Source organism: Hyperolius riggenbachi, chromosome 4 (genome assembly GCF_040937935.1).
Source record: "Hyperolius riggenbachi isolate aHypRig1 chromosome 4, aHypRig1.pri, whole genome shotgun sequence".
In the NCBI taxonomy this organism is placed as follows: Eukaryota; Metazoa; Chordata; class Amphibia; order Anura; family Hyperoliidae; genus Hyperolius; species Hyperolius riggenbachi.
In genome coordinates, this window is record NC_090649.1 from 405,548,285 (window position 1) to 405,571,834 (window position 23,550).

The 23,550-nt window shown below is 43.2% G+C and overlaps 1 protein-coding gene across 2 annotated transcripts in view; it reads left to right on the plus strand.

Moving 5' to 3' along the window:
• Positions 1 to 165: 165 nt before the first annotated feature.
• The window catches only part of DNAAF10 (dynein axonemal assembly factor 10), an 89,010-nt gene continuing 65,625 nt past the window's right edge, over positions 166 to 23,550 (plus strand). For both annotated transcript variants that reach the window (XM_068279600.1, XM_068279601.1), the window contains exon 1: positions 166 to 388. In XM_068279600.1, coding sequence (XP_068135701.1) covers positions 203 to 388 — 186 coding nt within the window. In that variant the 5' untranslated portion in view covers positions 166 to 202. The remainder of the gene's footprint in view (positions 389 to 23,550) is intronic.

Consider the following 23,550-nt stretch of genomic DNA (forward strand, 5'->3'; position numbering starts at 1 on the left):
ACACGGGTAAACTCCAGGTAATTCTCGTCTCAGCTATTTTTTCAGAAAACCACGTACATGACGGCGTCCCTCGGAACAGGCGCAGAAAGGACAGCCGCACTTCTGTGGATCCGTTGGGTTGTGTAATGGGGGGCGGGGCACTGTGTGTTGTTGCGTGGTGGGGGCGGGGCACTGTGTGTTTGGGTCTGTGGGTGACAGAACCATGTCCTCCCCGCTGGAGAAGCCGCAGATCATCGCTCACGTGCAGAAATCGGTGAATTATACGCTGTTTGACTGTAAATGGATCCCCTGCAGCGCCAAGTTCGTGTGTCTGGGCAACCTGGCCCGAGGAAGCGGCGTCCTCCAGATCTACGAGATCCAGCATGGGGAGGCCAAGCTCATCCGGGAGGTCAGTGTGTGCAGCATCAGTTTCCATGGAGACCAGCAGTGCCACTCTAGTCTCCTGTCTAATGTTGTGTGGCTGTAGCTCCAGATCAACTCTCCAACTGATGTAACAGGAAAACTGCAACTTAGAGGAATATGGAAGATTTTGTTAACTTCATATTATATTTAAGTAAACTTGAATTAAACTTTATTCCAAATGATCTCAACTCTGCTACTCTCTCTCTACATGAATATAAGTTGTGTTAGTGTTGCTAGTACAGTAAAGAGGTGATCAGAAACTCATCTTGCAATTTTTTTATACTTAAAGGAACTATAACCAAGGATTGAAATTCATTCCAATCAGTAGCTGATACTCCCTTTCCCAGGAGAAATCTTTACCTTTTCTCAAATAGATAATCATGGGGGAGGGGGGTGCTGATATTGTGGTGAAACCCCTCCCCCAGTGTGATGTCATGAACAAGTTCCCGACAGTTTACTGTTTGTGAACCTCAATGCATTGTGGGAAAAAACAGCCTTTTCCAACTGTCAAGCAAGCAGTAGCTCCCTGTGGGGTACATTTATCAAGAGTGCCTGAGACAAAACATTAGTAGGCTTTTAGAGATCCATGCAGCATTGTCTCAGAGATTCTAAGAAATCACTAACTAGTTCAGATTCCTTCTTAAACTGTTAAAGAGACTCCGTAACAAAAATTGCATCCTGTTTTTTATCATCCTACAAGTTCCAAAAGCTATTCTAATGTGTTCTGGCTTACTGCAGCATGTTTTACTATCACCATCTCTGTAATTAATCAACTTATCTCTCTCTTGTCAGACTTGTCAGCCTGTGTCTGGAAGGCTGCCAAGTTCTTCAGTGTTGTGGTTCTGTGATGCATCTCCCCCTCCAGGCCCCTCTCTGCAAACTGCCTGTGTATTATTTAGATTAGGGCAGCTTCTCTCTTCTCTCTTATCTTTTACAAGCTGGATAAACCCTCCTCTGAGCTGGCTGGGCTTTCACATACTGAGGAATTACATACAGGCATAGCTGTCTGCACTCTGCAGGAAGAAACAGCCTGACACTTCAGTGGAAGATAGCTGCAGGGGGAAAGAAACACACAAATGATCTCTTGAGATTCAAAAGGAAAGTTGTATACAGCCTGCTTGTGTATGGATGTATTTTCTATGTGTGGACATACTGTACATCAACCTACTTCCTGTTTTGGTGGCCATTTTGTTTGTTTATAAACAAACTTTTTACAACTGTTTTTAACCACTTTTACTGCGGCGGGGAGCGCGAAATTGTGACAGAGGGTAATAGGAGATGTCCCCTAACGCACTGGTATGTTTACTTTTGTGCGACTTTAACAATACAGATTCTCTTTAAGAATAGGAGGAGTTAGGAAGGTCTCTCAGGCAGTGCAGTGTGTGAGGGAAATTACTGTTGCTAAGGTAACCGACACATCTGCTGTCAGCAGGCTCTGAATGAGGGGGGAGGAGCCTTTCACAAATCACATCTAGACTGCACTATCTGTAGAACTGCTATTGAGCACTTCTTAATCTGCAGCCATTTAGGAATGGATTTGCACTTTTCTTAACTGTAGTGGAGCTCTAGAAATGCACGCTAAACTGCTGCTATTACGTAGGCTTTGGGAAGTTTCTTACTATCATGCAGAACAGTACTTCTGCTGGTTAGAACAGTTTTAGAAGGAAAACACTGTCGGTAATGCTTTGATAAATCTGGCACTCTGTGCATAGAACTCTCAGTAACGAACATTCCGTACAGCTAACCTGGCAGAACTAAAGATGTCACCACCTGTGATATATTTCAAAATATAAATCAGAGAGAGGAAATAATTTACAGTGGGCAAACACTGACTAAATCATCTATAATGAATATTGTAAACCATAAACAATGTTATTTATTGTTATTTTCACTACAGTTACTTTTTAACTTCCCTGGCGATTGATTTCTGTCTGGATTTATGGGTCTAAAAGCAGTAAAAAAAATTTCAAGAATTTGAGGGCTCCAGAATAAAGGTCTTGTAGACATCCTGCATACAATAAAAGACTAAAACACAAAGTTGTTTAAATAATTACATTTATGAATAAACTTAAAAAATAGTGAAACTGTACAAATAAGGCTCCAGACTTTACATTATCTACATACTGTATATACAAAGCTGGGAGAAGGTCCTTCAGCACCCAAGGCTGAAACACCAACGTGCGCCCCTCCATCCCTCCCACCACACACTGATTGCTATTAGACTAAGAGGCACCCCAGGGCCCCCAACACCTTAATCTCTAGTTATCTGGCTTGTAGTCACTGCCATTTATCCCCCTTTCCTATTTCTCTATGCTTAAAACACAATAGGGGAATAATAGCTGAGTGAGTTGTGCGCCCCCTCCTACACTGTGCCCTGAGGCTGGAGCCTCTCTAGCCTCTGCCTCGGACCGACCCTGCATATATAGCGGAAAATTGTATACTTACCTGCCGGTAATTTTCCTTTCCAGATGTGTCCATGGCAGCACAGTCGGGTTAAGTCCCAGCCCACTTGACCCCACAGGACCCTACCTATAAATTTCTCCCATTACTCCCCCCCCCCCCCCCTTAGTCTTGAAACTCGGACTCGGAATCACCGAATCTCAGGGAGGGAGCCCTGTGCTGCCATGGACACATCTGGAAAGGAAAATTACCGGCAGGTAAGTATACAATTTTCCGCTTTCCATATGTTTCCATGGCAGCACAGTCGGGAGATAACTAGTAACAGAAAACAGGGAGGGATGAGGTGCAATGCTGAACATAATTTTAATGTTACTTCACATTTAATACAGATATGCCAAAACTCAATGAGGAATTTGCTGTTGGATCAACCTTATAATGTTTCATGAAAGTATGAGTGGATGACCAATTGGCTGCCTGACAAATTTTGTCTATTGGCACTTTATTAAAGGCTGCCCAAGAAGCAGCTAGTCCCCTTGTTGAGTGTGCCGTAATTTGCTCAGGGATGGTCAAACCCTTTGCTTTATATGCACACTGGATGTTTTTTACCAGCCACTGGGCGATTGTCCTTGTTGTAGCCGGTTGGCCTATTCTATACTCCGCGGGTATAACAAATAATCTGTTTGTTTTACGAATTTCTTTCGTTTTGATAAGGTAAGTTCTAAGTGCTAGTCCTACATCCAAGGGATGTGGGCTTGGACTATTTTCCTCCCAGAATGTGGGTAAAGTCCAGTGTTGATTAAAGTGAAAAGAGGACGAGACTTTTGGTGAAATGGTGAACAGGAATGAATTAATTTAGTTTTCTCAGGTCCATGACCGGTCTTAGTTTGCCTGTCTTTTTCTTCACTAGAAAAAGAGGTGAATAAACGCCTTGCCCCCTCTGCCCAGGTGGGACTGCACACACCGCTTTTTTTATAATCAACTCCTGAACATACTGTAGTAATATCGTTCTTTTTTCCACAGCCTTTGGAATGTTGCACTGGTTTGTAGATATCTGGTGGGTGTTTCATAAACTTCCATCGATGGCCTTGAGTAATTGTGTCTATTACCCAGTGATTCTGGATGTGATCCGTCCAGACGTCTCCAAACTCTTGTAGCCTTCCACCTACTGGACTCTGGATGGACTGTATATCAAAAAGACTTCGTTTGTGTAGCTGGCTGAGAGGTTTTCTTCTGTTTGTTCAATCGCAGTAATGAAGACTGAGAACTCTGCCCAGTTTTGTCTGTAATTCCTGAATGGACGTGTGTTAATCTTGTTCTTGTATCTATTCTGGAATGTGTTTCTTTGGTAGTTTGGCCTTCGCGAAATGCGATCTTGTGGAATAATTCCAGATTTTCCCCCGGTGACACGGCGTATTGCTGTGTCCATTTCATCGCCAAAGAGATTCTTACCGTCGTATGGTATTCTGCACCAATCTTGCTTAGAATTGGCGTCTGCCGACCAGTTCTTTAGCCATAGTGCTCTTTTTGCTATTACTGCATGTAGCATCGCCCTGGCTGAACATCTTAGGATGTCCACTGCGGCTTCCCCCATGAAGTCTGCTGTAAGCTTAATATCGTCCAGGGCAGCGATTATGGCTTCCTTGTCTGCGTCTGATCGTAAGGCTTCTTCTATATTATCTATCTATACTTTTAAGGCTTTAGAAATAGATGTTAGAGCGATTGCTGGTTTGCATGCTCCTCCTGATGATGTGTATGACTTTTCGAACTCTGCGTCCATTCTACGATCTAGTGGATCTTTGAATGATACCGCGTCATCTCTTGGCAGGGTTATATGCTTCGCCAAACCTACCACCGAGGCGTCCACCTTAGGGGGTTCGTCCAACGAGGTGAGCCTATTCTCCTCCATCGGGTAGAGTTTACCTAATTTGTTCGACAAGACCGTTTTCTTTTCCGTTTTCTTCCACTCGTCCACTATGACCTGATGAATTGCGTCAATGAGTGGGAACGGTTTAGATGACTTTTTTAAATGTGTGTAGTATTCCTTTTGATTTGTTGAAGTGGATGCCTGCGGCTCTTCCTCCTGCCATTGTAAGGCTTCTCTTACTGATGCGATAAAGGGTTGCACTAGACTAAAGTTGAATCCAACTTCTGGTTGGTCTGTTTCTGTTTCTTGTGATTGAGTCTGATCGTTCTCTGGTATCGTATTTTCAGCAGGTGGAGCTTGTGCCTGGGGTAGTGATGCGATATACTGAGCCATCGACTCTTGTACGGCTTCTCTGATCAATAGTGCAACATCCTTAGGCTCTTCCCTGTCCTTTGACATTGAGCTGAAGCAAGAATGGCAGACTCTCTTGCCGGGTATAACTCTATCCCCACAAGCCCAGCATCTTCTTTCTGATGGCCTGTGATAATATCGGTCTCTACTTGGAGATCTGCTGAGGCGTCTTCTTTTACGAGATGAATGCCTGCGGGATCGTGACCTGCTACGAGATCGATCTCTGCTTGATCTCCGTCTGGATCGGGATCTTGATTTAGATCTTTCTCTCGGGGCAACCGTCTTCTCCACGGATACTGCCCAGGACGGACCAGGTTGCTGCACCAGTAGTTCCTCCGGCAGGCTGCAACGATGCAACAATAGACAGTCAGTCTAGCACTCTTTTCCTGTAGGGAAAAAAGACTTACCTGAAAACTGCTCTAGCTTCTTACCTAATAACCTGTAACTGATCGATATGATGCTGCAGATCCTGTTCCATAATTACAGCACCTACTGTAATCAAAGAAGAAAGAAACAGTATAAATATAAATATAGCTAAAGATTATCTGCCTCCCAAAAGAGCCTATCCTACCACTGCTAGAAGGGTAAATGGAATATTCTCCTCTATGCTGCAGCGCGACCTGCCTCTCCTAAGATGCAGAGAGACTGGAACGAGAGCTACGCTTTGCTCTGCTCAAATAGCCCTCCTCCGCTCTTTCACCAATCAGGAGCGAGGGCCAGAAGGATCCTGAGACCAATGAGCTGCCTAGAACAGCAGGAAGGGGCGGAACTAAAAACCGGAAGTGACGCTCCGCCCCCAGCCCAGAATAGAGACAGCCAGCATTTACTTTATGCTGGAACGCACGCTAAGGCGCCCAGCCGCTCTCCGTGCACAGGAACAGGCTGCATGGTGACATTTAGCCACACAGAAAGGGAAGTATTATAGGTGGCCAACACGGAGGATTTACCTCACCCTGGCTCCTATCTCCAAGATCAGCAATGGAGTGCCCGCTCAGTAGCCATTTAGACTTTACATTGGGGCCATCATACAGGAGAGGCTGAACCTGTACGGTAAGGTAAGAAGCTGTTATCTCCTACTTATTTGTAGTTCAGCATGGCATGGCAAGGTCCTGTAGGATCGGTGATGCAGAGGACGAAAAAAAGACTAAGGGGGGGGGGAGTCATGGGAGAAATTTATAGGTAGGGTCCTGTGGGGTCAAGTGGGCGGGGACTTAACCCGACTGTGCTGCCATGGAAACATATGGAAATACCTAATACACCTCCTGCATGTGGTATATTTTAAAACGGAATGGCACATCACAATCGGGGCAGTAAAAGCTTGATTCCTTTTGGACTCTTTCCCTTTGCTATCAGTCTTAGGTGGCAGGCAGAGAGCAGTAAAAATCCAGGCAGAGGCCGGTGCAGGCGGCAGGCAGAGAGTAGTCAAAATCCAGGAAGAGGCCGGTGCAGGCGGCAAGCAGAGAGTTGTCAAAATCCAGGCAGAGGTCAGTACACCTATTCAGTAAGCCAGCACCTATTCAGTAAGGAGTTCTTTGGGCACGACTCCCTAACACTGCTACTGCCTACTGAATGCGCTCTAGTTGCTGCCTCGCAAGCGCTTTGAGTCCGACAGGAGAAAACCTCTATACAAAAAAAGGAATTATTATTATTACAGGCGGCGGACATAGAGTAGTCAATATTCAGGTAAAAATCGGTAACAGGCAGATCAGCAGACACTTAGCTCAGAAGCAGTTTGAAACCAAATGGCTATATTGTTAACATCTTGTGCTTTCAAATGAGCTTATCTGACATCTCTGCCGTGGCAGTCAGGTGACACGGGGAGAGATCAGATTACAACTTGTGATTAGAGCCAAATGAGGGGGAATTAGACAGGCTAAACTCTCTACATACATACAGGCTCCATTTCTCTGTTTTCCTTCTGTCCTGTGCAACAGTTGAGGTCCACTTTCTGATATGCAATTACCGGTAGTAATTAAGCACAGATGAGGGGGAATTAAACAGGCTAAACTCTATAAATACATACAGGTTAAATTTCTTTGTTTTCCTTCCTTCTGTGCAAGAGTTCAGGTCCAGATTTTTTTTAATAGGCACAGATGATGGGTAACTAGACAGGCTAAACTCCCTATATACATACAGGGTGCATTTCTCTATGTTTTCCTTCTGTACTGTGCAAGAGTACAGATCCACTTTAAACTGACCGCACGCCGCACCACCGGTGATTGGCCGACGGCTCTCCGGGATCCAGGAGGAAGAAGAGAGGAGATGGGGATCCCGGTGGCCGGCAGAAGAGTCCTGGAGTCCTGCGCAGCAGTGCCCATCGCCGCCCGGCACCCAGGTAAGCTGCAGGGCTCTGTTCTAAGATACCCCAGCATAAAATTCCTAACTGAGCTATGCTCGGGATTACCTCCTGGAAGTTTAAATATCCGGTACAGTTTTGCAGATTTCTATACTTTCGGGGACCAGCGTCTTGGTGTGCAATTTTAGATTTTCACATCTAGTTTCCCTTATATTACATAGAAAATGCATTTTCTGACAATGGGCTCTATTCACAATCACACATGCGGTAATGAATTTTTTACTGCTAAATTACCGGCAGCGGTAATTTCCACATTTTTTTCCTCATCCACTTAACATTTTCTGCTTGGTTTCTGCATACGGGAATAATGCAGAAACATGCGTAATCAGGCGGTAAAACATGCGGAAAAAAGGGGCGTGGCCTACGAGGCATGGCGGCAAGACGTCTTTCACCTCAAGCTCCACAGAAATCTCAACTAATCCTCCTTCCCCGGGTGACTAATCCCTGCACTTTCCGTGCGATTCAGCTCTCCTATACCTCGAGGCTACAATCTTCCTCCTGAGCCGGGTCCAGCTGACAGAGAGATCCCGCGGGGCAGCCATAACGCAAGGTAGGCTGCACGGACCACAGATTTCCTTTCAGCCCGATTTCTCTGGGCTCCATCCGACCTTACCACATGAAGATATAAGGTCCCCAGGCATCCAGCGCACCAACTAATACAGCGGCTCTACTCTCCGCTAACTTCCATTTCCTCCGCGCTGTACATAGACTGCCCGCCGGACGAGTTTACTAATTTAGTCCCCGGCTTCTCACAGCTACTAGGCCTCAACCTGAGGGGAGTGGCCTAACACTAATGGTGGGTGGCTACTCTTCTCTAATGCTCCAGCCGCAACCTCCTCATTGCCATCCAGACATTTAGCGGCCAGCATCCAAACCCACAACAGACACAGCTCATCACCCGCAGGAACTTTAGAGCAGACCCAAGGCCACTCTATAGATGCAGCTCCACAGACACTAGCCTGAAGCAGAACGCTGTTCCCTTGCTCTCTATCCATCTAAAACACCGACTTCTTCATATAGCCCCAATAAAGTCCTGCAGAATCACACCCTAACAAAAATCCCCTCTGTGGAAGATTTATACAGGCGGATTACCGCACCAGTCTTTATTTCTTGTTGGCCGCATCAGCAAATAGAGTCCCAGGCTTTTTCCTGTGAACTAGGCCGCACAGTACCAAACTTATTGGAACTTAGAATCCTGTCCAACTACCTCTATGGGATTCCTCCATCCTCCCATACACTCCTCCAATCTCCCAGCTCCTCCTTATACTCTAATGCTGTAACGTTTCAGGGAGATAAGTGTCATTCAAGAGGACTCTGACACCCAAATATGTAATTATGCAGTAACCTTTTCTGCACAGAGCACATGTATACTATCCAATAAGAGCTGACCTTAACACTACTTTTCATTCTAAATCTAACATCCCCTTTGTAGCTCATCTGATCTTAGTCCTATCATTAACAATATGGCTGCCAACGCTGGGAAAACCGCACCTGCCACAGCGTCCCAGACGGACTTCTTCAAACCAAAAGAAAAAAAACAACAACACCAATACCCCACCTATCCAAGCCCATAACAATGGGGAAGACCCAGAAGATGATATAGAAGCTCCCAACAACAGGAACTTTTCCTTAAAATATATCTCTGATTTGATCTCAGATATTAAGGAAACACTAAGGCAGGAGATCCGGGCATCCACCGAAACTCTCTCGGCTCAAATTGATGAACTAGGAGAAAAAAACCATTCCCTAGAAATTAAAATGGATGAAACAGCAGAGGTGGTAAAACAAGATACAGTTTCACTACATGATGAACAATTGCTATCACAAGACTCAAAACTTGAAGACCTGGATAACAGAGGCAGACGAGATAATCTCCGCCTTAAAGCAGTCCCAGAGTCGATCATAGATATTAAGTCATTCACCTTTGCGCTCTTCAAAGCTCTAGTGCCAGACCAACCCGATGAGTTCTTCCGCTTTGACCGCATCCACAGAGCTTTAAAAGCTCCCAGAGCAGGAGATAAACCAAGAGATATCATCTTATAACTCCACTATGGAGAAACAAAATACCCTATTCTCAGAGCAGCAAGGGAACTTGGCACAGCAGGATTAGGGGAATATAGTCCAGATCTACCCAGACATCTTCCCAATAACACTGGCAAAAGACACTCCTTTAAACCAATCACCACTATACTCCAACGCAAGGCTATACAATACACTTGGGGATTCCCCTTCATGTTGAAGCTGAAATTAGGCCACCAGAAAGTCCAAACCACATCCCTTCAGGAAGGCCTCCAACTGCTGAAGACACAGTGTTTCTCAACATTTTATAAGTGTGTACCCCTTTTAAAACTCTGTACTCATCGAGTACCCCCTAGCATAGTAAACATGATCACAAGTACCCCTTGACAAATATATATTTAATCGTAGTACATGATAATTGGTTCTAAACAATGTGCAAGCATTTATTATTGCTTTTAATTAGCTAAAATACTAATTTGATGTTGTTTAAATAAGAATTATAATTTTCTAAATCTCTAAATTTGTTATTCTTGGTTAAGTATATCAAGCCCGAGTGCCCCCTGGACCCATCAGAAGTACCCCCTGGGGTACGCGTACCGCATGTTGAGAACCTAGGTGTTAGACGACCAAGACGACCTACCAATGGACTCCTCCAATTCAAACAAGAGACTCCATAAAGAATGGCATACCTCACCTAAATCCAACACCAAAAAACTCAAGGACAATACAACATCGCCTTCTCGATTCCCGAAGGCATTGCGCTCCCTACCCATGTCTTCACCATCCTGAATAGTTGACATAGTCGGTCAAATGGATATTGGATAAATAGCAATAACTCACTTTATCCATTGGTTATCTTACCTACCTTCTTGACCTGTTAAAATGTTTAACCGTTTAAGATTATTAGAGTCTTATATAAGATAGTCTTTTGAGTAAAATGGCTCTTGTAGTTCATGATACAGGAATTCTAGCACATTTCTACACCCAGTTTATTTAAAGGTTTCATGCACCTCTAATTTTTACTGTAATGTATACAGTGCTTTGTGCTCTTTATTAGTGCTCATTTACTCTTCTTTCTCAATCCTCTAGCCCTCCCTGATTGCAGGTGGCCAATTGTTAGCGATTGTTAGTGTTCACTTATTTAGGCTATAGTTTTACCTAACCACTAGTTTTCGCAATGTTGTTTACCTAATCCTTAAAACTGTTACCACACCGCTGCAAACATATTGTACCTATGGTGTACCCCTACCGCAGACAATCAGATCCCTTAGTCTTATCATTATTATCATGCAACTATTTCTAGACAATACCAATTATACTAAATCCAGTACCTTATTGCTATATCTAAACCCATTTCTAGTAGCCCTTAAAACTAAACAAACCTACAGCATAATCTATATATACTTATCTCAGCCCATAAACAAGATGTTGTTCAACAACTTTATAAATCCATTCCATAACACCAAGTATGGGTATCAAAATTATCTCAATTAATTCCCATGGCCTGAGTTCCCCATATAAGAGGAATTCCTTATGGAAAGAAGCCCTAAGGTTTAAGTCCCAAATATTATTCACTCAGGAAACCCACTTTTGCTGAGGGTAGGGCCCCTCTATGTACTCATCCTCAATTTCCTACAATATATAGTGCCAACTCTAGGAAAAAAAAAGGCTGGTGTTCTAATAGCCTTTCACTCCTCCTTGACTGTTAAGATCATGCAGTACCTTTGAGATCCCATGGGTAGATTCTTAATTCTAGTATGCTCTTTAAATGATGAAATATTTACACTGATCAACATTTATACTCCTAACACTGGTCAAAAAAGCTTCCTTAAAGAGACACTGAAGCGAAAAAAAAATATATGATATAGTGAATTGGTTGTGTACTATGAATAATTACTAGAAGATTAGCAACAAAGAAAATATTCTCATACTTTTATTTTCAGGTATATAGTGTTTTTTCTAACATTGCATCATTCTATAATATGTGCAGATTACACAACACTCAGCATTCAAAATGAGTCTTTCAGAGCAGTCTGTGAAGTAATGACCTCTCCTCTAGCAGAGGAAAAGTAAATAGTCCAGGAACAGTTGAGATAATAAAAGTCAGATAACAGCCCTCACCACGACTAACTTAGTCGGAGAGCTTAATGGCTTGTTTGCATAGAGATAACAACTGGAGTTTCTCAACTCTTCCTGTACTGGAAACAATTACACTGATGTATCTGATCTTAATGTTTTATTTCTTAGCTGTGCTACACATACAAATCATAATATCATAATTTTTTTTTCGCTTCAGTGTCTCTTTAAATTAGTATTCGCCAAAGTTAGGGAACTCAGAAAAGGCCTTCTGATTATTGGAGGAGATTTTAATGCTATTGTGAATCCCCTTCTAGACACCTCCCACAAAGGCAAAAAGAAGTGTACCTCCATCCACAAACTTCTGGAAGAAAATCTATATGACATATGGAGGTCATTACATGCAGAGGAGAAAGACTTTACCTTCTTCTCGCATGTCCACAAATCCTTCTCCCGCATAGACTTTTTTTCTCACAGATCGAGTCTCATTGCAAAAAATTACTGAAGCCTCTATAAACTCAATAACATGGTCTGACCATGCATCCATCACGGTTTCTATCACCTCCTCTGGCCATAGAACAGATCAACCCCTCTGGAAAATTAATTCTTCCCTCCTCCACAACGCTGCTCATAGAGCACTCATTCAAGAAAAAATTGATGAATATTTTATTTTAATTCTGGACCAGAGGTTGGAATAAATACAGTATGGAACGCTCACAAAGCATTCATCCGAGGCTACTTCATACAATTAGGAGCTAGAGTAAAGAAAAACAAAACGCTCCATTTAGACTCGATCGTTGAGAAAATCATAAATACTGAAAGTCAAATTAAAGCTAAATTCACCCTACAACTAGAAAAAGACTTCTTCACCCTCAGACAAGAACTAAGAATGAATCTGATAGACAATTATGAACTCCAATTAAAGAAACTAAAATTAAAATACTACTCTCAAAGTAACAAAGCAGGTACCTTTCTAGCCAGATTGCTGAGGCATAAACAAGCCAAATCAAACTACTCTATATAACCCTAGAGAAATATCCAATGCATTCAGTGATTACTACAGCGCACTATATAACCTTAAAGGGGCACTACAGCAAAAAACTGTAAAATATAAAATATGTGCAAACATATACAAATAAGAAGTAAATTTTTTCCAGAGTAAAATGAGCCATAAATTACCTTTCTCCTATGTTGCTGTCACTTACAGTAGGCAGTAGAAATCTGACAGAAGTGACAGGTTTTGGACAAGTCCATCTCTTCATAGGGGATTCTCAGCAAGGCTTTTATTCTTTATAAAGATATTCCTGAAAAAGGATTTAAACAATGATGCTGGCCAGCTTCCCTGCTTCCTGTGAGGATCCGCTCGGCTGCCTGCACAGGCAGGCAGCTTTTTGACCACTGTTCAGGTCCGCATTCTGCAGGTCTCTGGAAGAGAGACCTTTTGTCAGTTTTGCAACTTGCTGCTGAGGAATTTGCATACGTTTGTCATGCAGATTGCCTAGCCACATCCTTTGTAGGCTTGCTCTATATATACCATGTGATATCACAGACCTGGGCTGGTCATAAGGGTTAGTCCTGTGAAACACTCTGGGAGTGTCAGCCTTGCTCATTGGTTGAAGATTAGACTAGAGTAATTCTTGGGACTGCACTAGGCAGGTTCCCTAGTGCAGTTAGGATTGCATATCTGTTTTGTTTGTCTGTTGCGATTGTCCTGTCCCAGCGGTGGTCGTCAGGAAGTCGTTCTGATCTTTGTTCTTGGAGTATAGCTGGAGCAGCGGTTGCTACCAGCTATCTCGTCTGATCTGTCTTGCCTTGATCGCACTCGCCTTGCGCTGGTGCTGTGGATTCGTCTGATCTCCATCTCTCTTGCTGTACTTTGGATCGCACTTGCTCTGGCGGAAAGAGCAGTGGATCCAGCTCGCTCTGTTTCTTCACTTGGATCTCACTCGCCTTGCGCTAGTGCTGTGGATCCATCTGATCTCCATCTCTCTTGCTGTACTTTGGATCGCACTTGCTCTGGCGGAAAGAGCAGTGGATCCAACTCGCTCTGTTTCTATACTTGGATCGCACTCACTCTGGCGGAAAGAGCAGTGGATCGTATCTCTCACTTATTCCTGTTTTCGTGTATCTGTCTTGTCTGCTACGAATGCTTGCTGGAGGCTCGGTGAGGTAACCGTTAAGCAAGCGCTCGCGTCCTCTGTTTCGTGTTTGTCTGTTGGTGGTTAGTTAGGCGTGCTTGTCTCTGTTGTGCTTAACACGCGGGGACCGCGCATAAACGCGTGCACTGTTGCGAATGAGTGCGGTGTTCGCGTTTAGTTAGCGTTTGTTATTTTCCTTATCTTCTCATTGTATGATTTGCTGTGCCTTTGCTACTCTCGTGCTCTGCCTTGCTGTAGCCTTGTGTCACCTCTGGCAATCGCCTCTCTCGCGATTGCGTTCCTACTTCATATCTGCTGTTGTATGTGCACCGTCGCGGGTTAGCGACTAGATTGGGGCACATACATACATTCTGTCCCTGTGCTCATTCTCTTCTGCAATCGCTTCTCTTGCGTTCTCACTTGGTTTCTTCTGTTGTGTGTCCACCGTCGCAGGTTGGCGGCTAGATTGGTGGACATACATACATTCCTCATCTGTGCTTATTCGATCTTGTGTCGCTGTTAGCAATCGCCATCTCTGGCGATTGCCTTCTCACTTTATCTTCATGGTTGTGTGTTCATCGTTGCAGGGTGGCGACTAGTTTGGTGGACACACATACCCTCTGTCGCTTTGATCTCTCTCTTTCAGGGCTATCTTGCCCTGCGTTTCTTCCCTTCGTACAATTCCTGTCTGGCGTCTGTGGCAGGGCAGAGGAGCTGTTCCTCTGCACTCCACAGCTCCACCTGTCGACAGGAATTTCCCTCTACAGGTGCATTGCACCTTTTGCTGGGTTCCCTCAAATTATATGCTGATGGAGGATTTCCACAGTGTCAGCGCACGTATTGTGTGCTGATCATGAAGAGAATTCCACAATCGTTACACTTCCCTACACAGTTTTTTGGCAGTTGGACAAAGCAACTGCCATTCACCAAGTGCTTTTATATATAAAATAAATATATCCCTGAGAATCCCCTATAAAGAGATTCACTTCTGTCAGAATTCTACTACCTACTGTAAGTGACAGCAACATAGGAGAAAAGTAATTTATGGCTCATTTTACTCGGGAAAAATTGTACTTCTTATTACTTCTTATTTGTTTATGTGTGCACATATTTTACATTTTACAGTTTTTTTGCTGTAGTGTCCCTTTGAAGATGACCCCTCCACACCTCAACCTACCATAATGCATATCCAAACATTTCTTGAACCACTCAATTTACCCAAATTGTCCCCCTCTACAACAATCAACGCTTAATAATCCATTCACGATACAGGAAATTCTAAAAGTCATGAAATCACTGAAGCTTGGCAAATCCCTGGGACCGAACGGTCTCTCCAATGAGTACTACAAGGAATATAGTACAACACTAGCTCCCCATTTATTAGAACTATTCTCTACCTTTGCACAATCAAGCTCTATGCCCGAACAACAACTCCAAGTAATTATCTCAGTCATCCCCAAACCAGGTAAAACTACTGATTCACACGCCAATTCTAGACCAATCTCTTTATTAAATTCAGATTTAAAAATCTGCGCTAAACTATTGGCCAACAGGCTCCTTAACATTCTCCCCCAACTAATTGATTGGGATCAGGTGGGCTTCACCAAGGGAAGGCAAACTACAGACGCAACGAGAAGGGTTATCAACCTACTCAGTCACGGAGTACCCTAGACACAGAGAAGGCCGTTGATCGAGTGCACTGGGGATTTATCAAAGAAGTTCTTTTAAATTTGGAATAGATTTGTCAGCTATAATGGCTTTATACTCGGTTCTCTCGGCTATAGTTAACATGGCAGGCTTTTATTCCAAAAAATTCCCTATTACGAATGGTACCCGCCAAGGTTGCCCATTATCGCCCCTTATCTTTGTATTTACAATCGAAACCTTAGCAGAAGCAATAAGAATGAATCACAATATCTTGGGAATAGATATCCATGACCAAACTAATAAAATAGGGCTCTTCACAGATGACATTATTATCTCAGTGACAGATCCCCTGAAATCCCTACCATATATATTAGACACCCTAAATAAATATTCAGCAGTATCGTACTACAAGATAAATGAAAACAAATCTCTAATGTTAGGAATCAATATTTCACAATCCTTAAAACAACACATTTCTATGAAATTCCCTTTCCACTGGGCTAAAAAATTCCTCCCCTACTTTGGAATTAACCTCCCCTGCACAGTCAACAGGCTTTATGAAGCAAACTATCTCCCACTCCTAACCACTATCTCAAAAGAGCTGAAAAACATATCGAAATTTGAATTATCTTCGTTGGGCAGAGTAGCAGCCTTCCAAATGAAAACTCTCTCTAAAATCCTATATATTTTTAGAACAGTCCATATCCCTCTACCTAATACTTTTTTCAATAAACTCTACAAAATAGTAGCTAAATACCTATGGGGGAAGAAGAAACACAGAATAGCATGCAATACTCTAACTATCCCTAAATCTATGGGTGGAATAGGAGTCCCCTGCCTAAAATCTTACTTCTATGCATGTCTACTAGATGCATCTAAGGATTGGTGGAGAACAACTTTCCTAAGAAATGGCATCATATAGAAGAAGCTTCTTCCCCTAATAACCTCCTACAAACATTGTCACTCCTTATATTAAAAGCCCACAAGCAGAAATCACTTTTTCCTCCAATCCAAGCCACATTTGCAGCTAGGTCATATTTTTTAAATACTTCTAGTTCAAATACAGAAACCACTACACTCAAGCTTCCTATTGAGTCCCTCTCCCTAATGACCCCAGACCTGGACCTAAAAAAATGCAAGGAAGCTGATCTTTCCTTTATAACATATTTATTCTCACCTAACAAACCAGAACTACTTGAATTTCCAGAGCTCTGTAATAAATTTAATATCTCGTGCAGGGACTTATTTAACCGCTTCACAACTGAGGGGTTTTACCCCTTTAGCATCCGAGCAATTTTCTCCTTTCAGCGCTCCTTACATTCATTCGCCTATAACTTTATCATTACTTATCGCAATGAAATGAACTATATCTTGTTTTTTTTGCCACCAATTAGGCTTTCTTTAGGCGGGACATTATGCCAAGAATTATTTTATTCTAAATGTGTTTTAATGGGAAAATAGGAAAAAAATTTCAGTTTTTGGCCATTATAGTTTTTAAATAATGCATGCTACTGTAATTAATATCCATGTAACTTATTTGCCCATTTGTCCCGGTTATTACACCGTTTAAATTATGTCTTCTCATAGAGGCAGCCGATCATTGCTGGGGGGCAGAGATCAACGAACGGGAATGGATTTTCCTGTTCATTGATCTCCGGACAAGCGAGCGGCGGCGTGCACGATCGCGGGAGCATGCGAAGGGGGGGCCCGGGCAGTGGAGGTAGCGGCGGGGGGTACGTACATCTACGCTCCAGGCGGGGAACTGAAGTCCAAAGGAGCGTAGATATACTGTACCCGGGCGGCGAAGTGGTTAAGTATCTACGTATCAGGCACCTGATAACTGAACAAAAGTTCTCACTTCCAGTTATCTCCAAACACTTTGCTCCATTTTAGGCCTCTCCCATAGAAATCAGAGGTAGAATATCAACATGGTATAAGGAACTAAATAACACTAGTCATAACCAATTACGTAAGTACATAAACTTCTGGGCACGTGATCTACAATGCTCTATAGAATACTCTGATATAATTACCTCCACTCAAGCCATCAATCATTTTTCTTCTTGTATTACCCATAGAGAAACATTTCCAAAAATTTTACTAAAGTGGCATTTCACGCCTAGGAAATTGGCCAACTTCTCTCCTAAATACTCCCCAAATTGTTGGCGTGACTGTAATGGTATTGGTATACTAATACACATAATGTGGGAATGCCCTAAAATTAAACCCTTTTGAACAAACATAGCCCAGGAGTTGCAAAAGATTATGCGGTACCATTTTGATCTTACACCTCAACTTGCTATCCTCCACGTGGGAATAATGTCTATCCCAATTAAATATAGACTTCTAGTCTCTCAATCTTTATGTGTGGCTTGAAGTCTTATTACCTCCAATTGGAATTCAAAAGAAATTCCCACTTTACCACAATTACAAAATCAGGTTGACTTTAACTTCCAGATGGAAAGATCTCTTAAACACAAGAAGTATGGGGAAAAGTCACCTTATCTAACTAATATTATATGGTCCGGAACCCCTGGGTTACACAGTTAACAATGATCAACCCATGAACACGACTGTCTCTTATCCTTCCCATGTAGGAATCCATCTGGGCCTATAACTAGCTGACTTCTCGGGCAATATCCTCCACAATATATCTGTAGGTCTCTTTTTCTCTAGACATAGTCTTTTTTTATTACTGATACCACCTATGGTACACCATTTCGATATGAAACATTTTTGCTGGTAACTCCAATGCTATATGTTGGTTCTTTATTTTTTACTTTATTTTAATTATTTGTTAATTTTTTAGCTTCATTTAGAATTGCAAGTCACAGTTATGTATCATATGATTTTTCAACAGATACTTGTATCAGCTAATCCAAGTTATTATGCCTGTAACTTTGTTTAACCTTTCAAACTCAATAAAATTCAAGTTGTTATAAAAAAAAAAAAAATGCGGAAAAAGGTCACAATAAAAAATTAAAGGCCAGCAAACACAGTGCTTAAAGTGAATGGGTACTGTTTTAATAACCAAAAAGTCAGATACTCACCTAAGGAGAGAGGGAAGGCTCGGTCCTAATGAGCCTTCCCTCTCATCTCCCGGTGCCCGGTACCGCGCAGGATCCCCCGTAGCAGTATTTGACCAGTTCGGTCAAATACTGCCACTTCAGCCGCCGAAGGGAGGTTTCGGAAGTCTTCGGGAGCACTCGGGCTCACGAAGACGGGCTGCTCCATACTACGCATGCGCGAGCGCCCTCTATGACGCACTCACGCGGGTCTATGACGCACTCGCGCGTGCGTAGGATGGAGCGGCCCATCTTCGGGAGCCCGAAGTCCCCGTGACAGGGGATTTGAACGGAGGATCCTCCGGGCACCCGGAGAGGAGAGGGAAGGCTCATTATGACCGAGCCTTCCCTCTCCTTAGGTGAGTATCTGACTTTTTTTATTTTAAAACAGTACCCATTCACTTTAAGGCTTCAAAATCCATTTAAGTCAATGGGAAGAAAACTATATTACCAGGTACTTGTAGGTGATATAAAATCGGTAGTTAAGGCAGAAATAATGTGCCCCTTTTTCTTTGTGAATTTTATTGTTTTGCAGACATTTTTGCGCATTATTTGCAAACTTTTTCCTGCACTTTTTCAACATGCTGAAAAAAAACATGCGGAAATCTTTGTGAATGTCAAGATGGTCTTATTTCAGCCGGTAATTTACCACAATTGGATTTCCGCATGCGGAAATTGATTGTGAATAGAGCCCATTATACCGGATTATCTCAACCCCAAAGTCATTGCTCTTCTCCCCACCCCTCCCACTCAGTCAGGTGCTGCACATTGTCCCTCCTTCCAGCTTCATAGCAACAGGAACAGTCTGTACAGAATCCATCCATGTTAGCACAAGAAATTAGTTTTGAAAAACCAGTCAGCCTTTGGTTTTAAAAAAAATAACTGGTTTATTGTGTATAGTGGGATGCAAAACTGGTTTATTGTGTACTAGTTGACCTAAGCCCGTTTAAAAACTGGCTCTAGGTCTCTTCACGACGCCAGTCAGTGCGTGCGGACCTGCACACACGTCCGCCGCACGCGCACACGTTTGTCTGCTCGCCCAGCCGCCCGTCCTGCGTCCTGTCCCGTAGGCTGTCAGTGCTGACACAGGGACAGACGCAGGGACATTTGCGTTTTATTGTATAGGATAGTGGAATGCGAACGTTTGGGCAACCTTGTTAATCGTCATGATTTTCCTGTATAAATCTTTGCTTGTTATAATAAAAAATGTCAGTTAAATATATCATATAGGAGACACACACAGTGGTATTTGAAAAGTGAAATGAAGTTTATTTGATTTACAGAAAGTGTGCAATAATTGTTTAAATAAAATTAGGCAGGTGCATGAATTTGTCATTTTATTGATTCCAAAACCTTTTGAACTTATTATTAGATCTCAAAACAACTCTCAAATGACCTGAAGACAAAGATTGTTCACCATCATGGTTTAGGTGAAGGATACAGAAAGCTGTCTCAGAAATTTTAGCTGTCTGTTTCCACAACTAAAAACATATTGAGGAAATGAAAGACCACAGGCTCAGTTCAAGTTAAGGCTCGAAGTGGCAGACCAAGAAAAATCTTGGATAGACAGAAGCGAAGAATGGTGAGAACAGTCAGAGTCAACCCACAGACCAACACCAAAGACCTACAACATCATCTTGCTGCAGATGGAGTCACTGTGCATCTTTCAACCATTTGGCGCACTTTACACAAGGAGGTGCTGTATGCGAGAGTGATGCAGAGGAAGCCTTTTCTCCACCCACAGCACAAATTGAGCTGCTTGAGGTATGCTAAAGCACATTTGGACAAGCCAGCTTCATTTTGGAATAAGTTGCTGTGGACTGATGAAACTAAAATTGAGTTATTTGGGCATAACAAGGGGCGTTATGCATGGAGGAAAAATAACACAGCATTCCAAGAAAAACACCTGCTACTTACAGTAAAATATGGTTGTGGTTCCATCATGCTGTGGGGCTGTGTGGCCAGTGCAGAGACAGGGAATCTTGTCAAAGTTGAGGGACGCATGGATTCCACTCAGTTTCAGCAGATTCTGGAGACCAATGTCCAGGAATCGGTGACAAAGCTGAAGCTGCGCCAGGGCTGGATCTTTCAACAAGACAACGGCCCTAAACATTGCTCAAAATCCACTAAGGCAGGGCTTTTCAACCTGTGGTATGCGTACCACCAGTGGTACTCTGCTGTTGGCCAGGTGGTACACGACCGGTTTGCCTGTCACTTGTCCTGGCCCTGTCTCCCCAAAGTTTGCTTCCCTTCACTTGCTCCTTACTGTGCTGCCCTGAATACTTCAGACCTCAGATCAGCCAGGCGAACGGTGCACATTGATGGCACATATACTTCAAATACAGGAAGTGACATCACTGCTCACTTGTATTTGAAGTATACGCGCCATCACTCTGCACAGTTCCCCTGTCTGTCTCTTCACTGCTGCCAGTTTACCGCTGATCTGAGTGTACCTGGCAGCTGTAAAAAAAAAAGCTGTAAGTCTACCTGTAAGGAAAAAAATCAGTGCCCCTGGGGGTTATTTAGCTCTGGAGGGGGAGGCTTCCACCATCCTCCTCAGTAGAGGGAGGGATCCAGTGCTAGGATCCCCCAAAGATCTCCTTGTCAGGGCTTGTAGGCATTTGCGCATGCGCAGTAACGGCTCTCTGCTCGGACTCCAGCAGATGCAACCGAGCCAGATCAGGTCCGCTCAACTGCGCAGGTACACTGGTGGCACTTGAAAATTTTCATGGTAAAGAAGTGGTACAATTAGTGAAAAAGTTGAAAAGCCCTGCACTAAGGCATTCATGCAGAGGAACAAGTACAATGTTCTGGAATGGCCATCTCAGTCCCCAGACCTGAATATAATTGAAAATCTGTGGTTTGAGTTAAAGAGAGCTGTCCATACTCTGAAGCCACCAAACCTGAATGAACTAGAGATGTTTTGTAAAGAGGAATGGTCCGAAATACCTTCAACCAGAATCCAGACTCGCATTGCAACCTACAGGAAGCATTTCGAGGCTGTAATTTATGCAAAAGAAGGATCTACTAAATATTGATTTCATTTTTTTTTTGTTTAAAGGGAACCAGAGGCCCCAGAAAAAAGCTATTATACATGGGGCTTCCTCCAGCTCCCACGCTGCCGTCCTCCGCTTCCTGTATCCGGCGGTACCGGGTCCCGTAGTTTCGGCCAGTCGGCGGCAGGATGCGGCCAATTGTCCGCATCACAGGGGCTCCCAGCATACACTTACGCGTGCAGCTGCATACTGCACAGCCGCACGCGTAAGGGTATGGCGGGAGCCCCTGCTCATGCGGACAATTGGCCGCGTCCGCCGGAAGTGACGGGACCCGGTACCGCCGATACAGGAAGCGGTGGACGGCGGCGTGGGAGCGATCTGTGCGTATGGGGCTGGAAGAAGCCCCAGGTATGTATAAAAGCTTTTTCTGTTTTTAAAGAGAGTTCATCTCTGGTTCCCTTTAAACAATTATTGCACACTTTCTGTAAATCCAGTAAACTTCATTTTCACTCAAATATCACTGTGTGTGTCTCCCTATATGATATATTTAACTGACATTTTTTATTGTAACAACCAATGATTTATACAGGAAAATCATGACGATTAACAAGGTTGCCCAAACTTTTGCATTACCCCTCTCAGCTCAGGTTCACATAGGATTCAAAAGAAAACTTAAACTAAAACTATCTCAAAATAACACAAACTTTGAAGAAAACATAACAATTATGAAACTACTGAGACGGTCCCTGATTAAAAGTTTTCATAGTCTCAGGCTTAGTTCACTCTGCAAAGTGCAGTCATTAAGGGATCGCGATTTTTGCAATGCGTTTTCGCAATGCGATTTTCAGAGTAATTTTTTAAAGGAAAGTGCATTTTTGCACAAAACTATTGCAGAATCGCTCTAAAATGTAGAACACGGAGGTAAGTTACACAAGTAACTTGCTAAATAACACATTTCCCTTCTGTTGCTAAAATCAAAATGTATTTCTTGTAATGGAATATTGAAGAGGCCAGCTCAGTACTATTTGTACAAAGCTGTAGATTGGATGACATACTTATCGCAAGGAAGTATCTGCAATCAGAAGGGTTTTGTAGCTGGCACTTAGCTGCTCTCATCACCGTGATGCAGGCTATCCTTTGTGCTGGTCTCCCTGATGCAGATGCAGCAGGTCCCTCATTGTTATCACTGGAGGAAAGAGCTATTGTAAATGTCGCCCATAGCAACCGGTGACTGCTGCTTTTATGTTCTGCCCCGAACTATAAAAATGACAGCTGGGATCTGTTTTATATATACGGGGCCCCTGCCTGCTTCCAGCCGTATTGTTTTCTGTATATGTGGGTTGCTATGGTGACTGGGGTCTGGCAAATCTTTCTTCACAAATCAGAATGGAGAATGAATGATGTTACTTAGACAGCAAAGTATTTCATAGTTATAATAAATAATATAAATTGTATGCTTACCTGGTTCCAGCAAACACCACAGAAAATATTCAGTAAGCTGCGTAATATGTTGGCGCTTTATAAATACAATAAATAAATATAATGTGAGTGCATAAAATGACCCTGAAGTAACCGTGCATGGTATAGGCCAGTGATGGCTAACCTTGGCACTCCAGCTGTGGTGGAACTACAAGTCCCATGAGGCATTGCAATACTCTGACAACTCTAACCATAACTCAACGAGGCAGAGGCATGATGGGATTTATAGTTTTGTCACAGCTGGAGTGCCAAGGTTAGCCACCACTGGTATAGGCTGACTGTAATATGAGGATGAGCTGCACAGTCAGAGATCAGTGTTCTCCCCAGATATTTTTTTTCAGTCGGGTGGCATGAAAAAGTAGTTGGGTGGGGCGTGACGGGGGAATACAAGGCCGGTGCAATTCTGCTTACTGCACAGGAGGAGGAGGAGGAGGCGAGCCAATGACAGGTGGGTGCTCACCAAAATTAGCCAGGTGGAGCACCCAGATAAAAGAGCCTGGGTAGAACACCAGAGATTATCTGCAGTGAAAAATGCAATGTGTACATTTTTTAGCTGTTCCATGGGAGCAGATGTACAGTAAGTGGACCTGAGTGTAAACTGGGCGGAGCTTACCTGTTGGTCAATTAATCCATCAGCTGATAGAAAGGAATGAGAATTCATTGGTGATGGTTTACTCCTGACAATACTATACTGGGT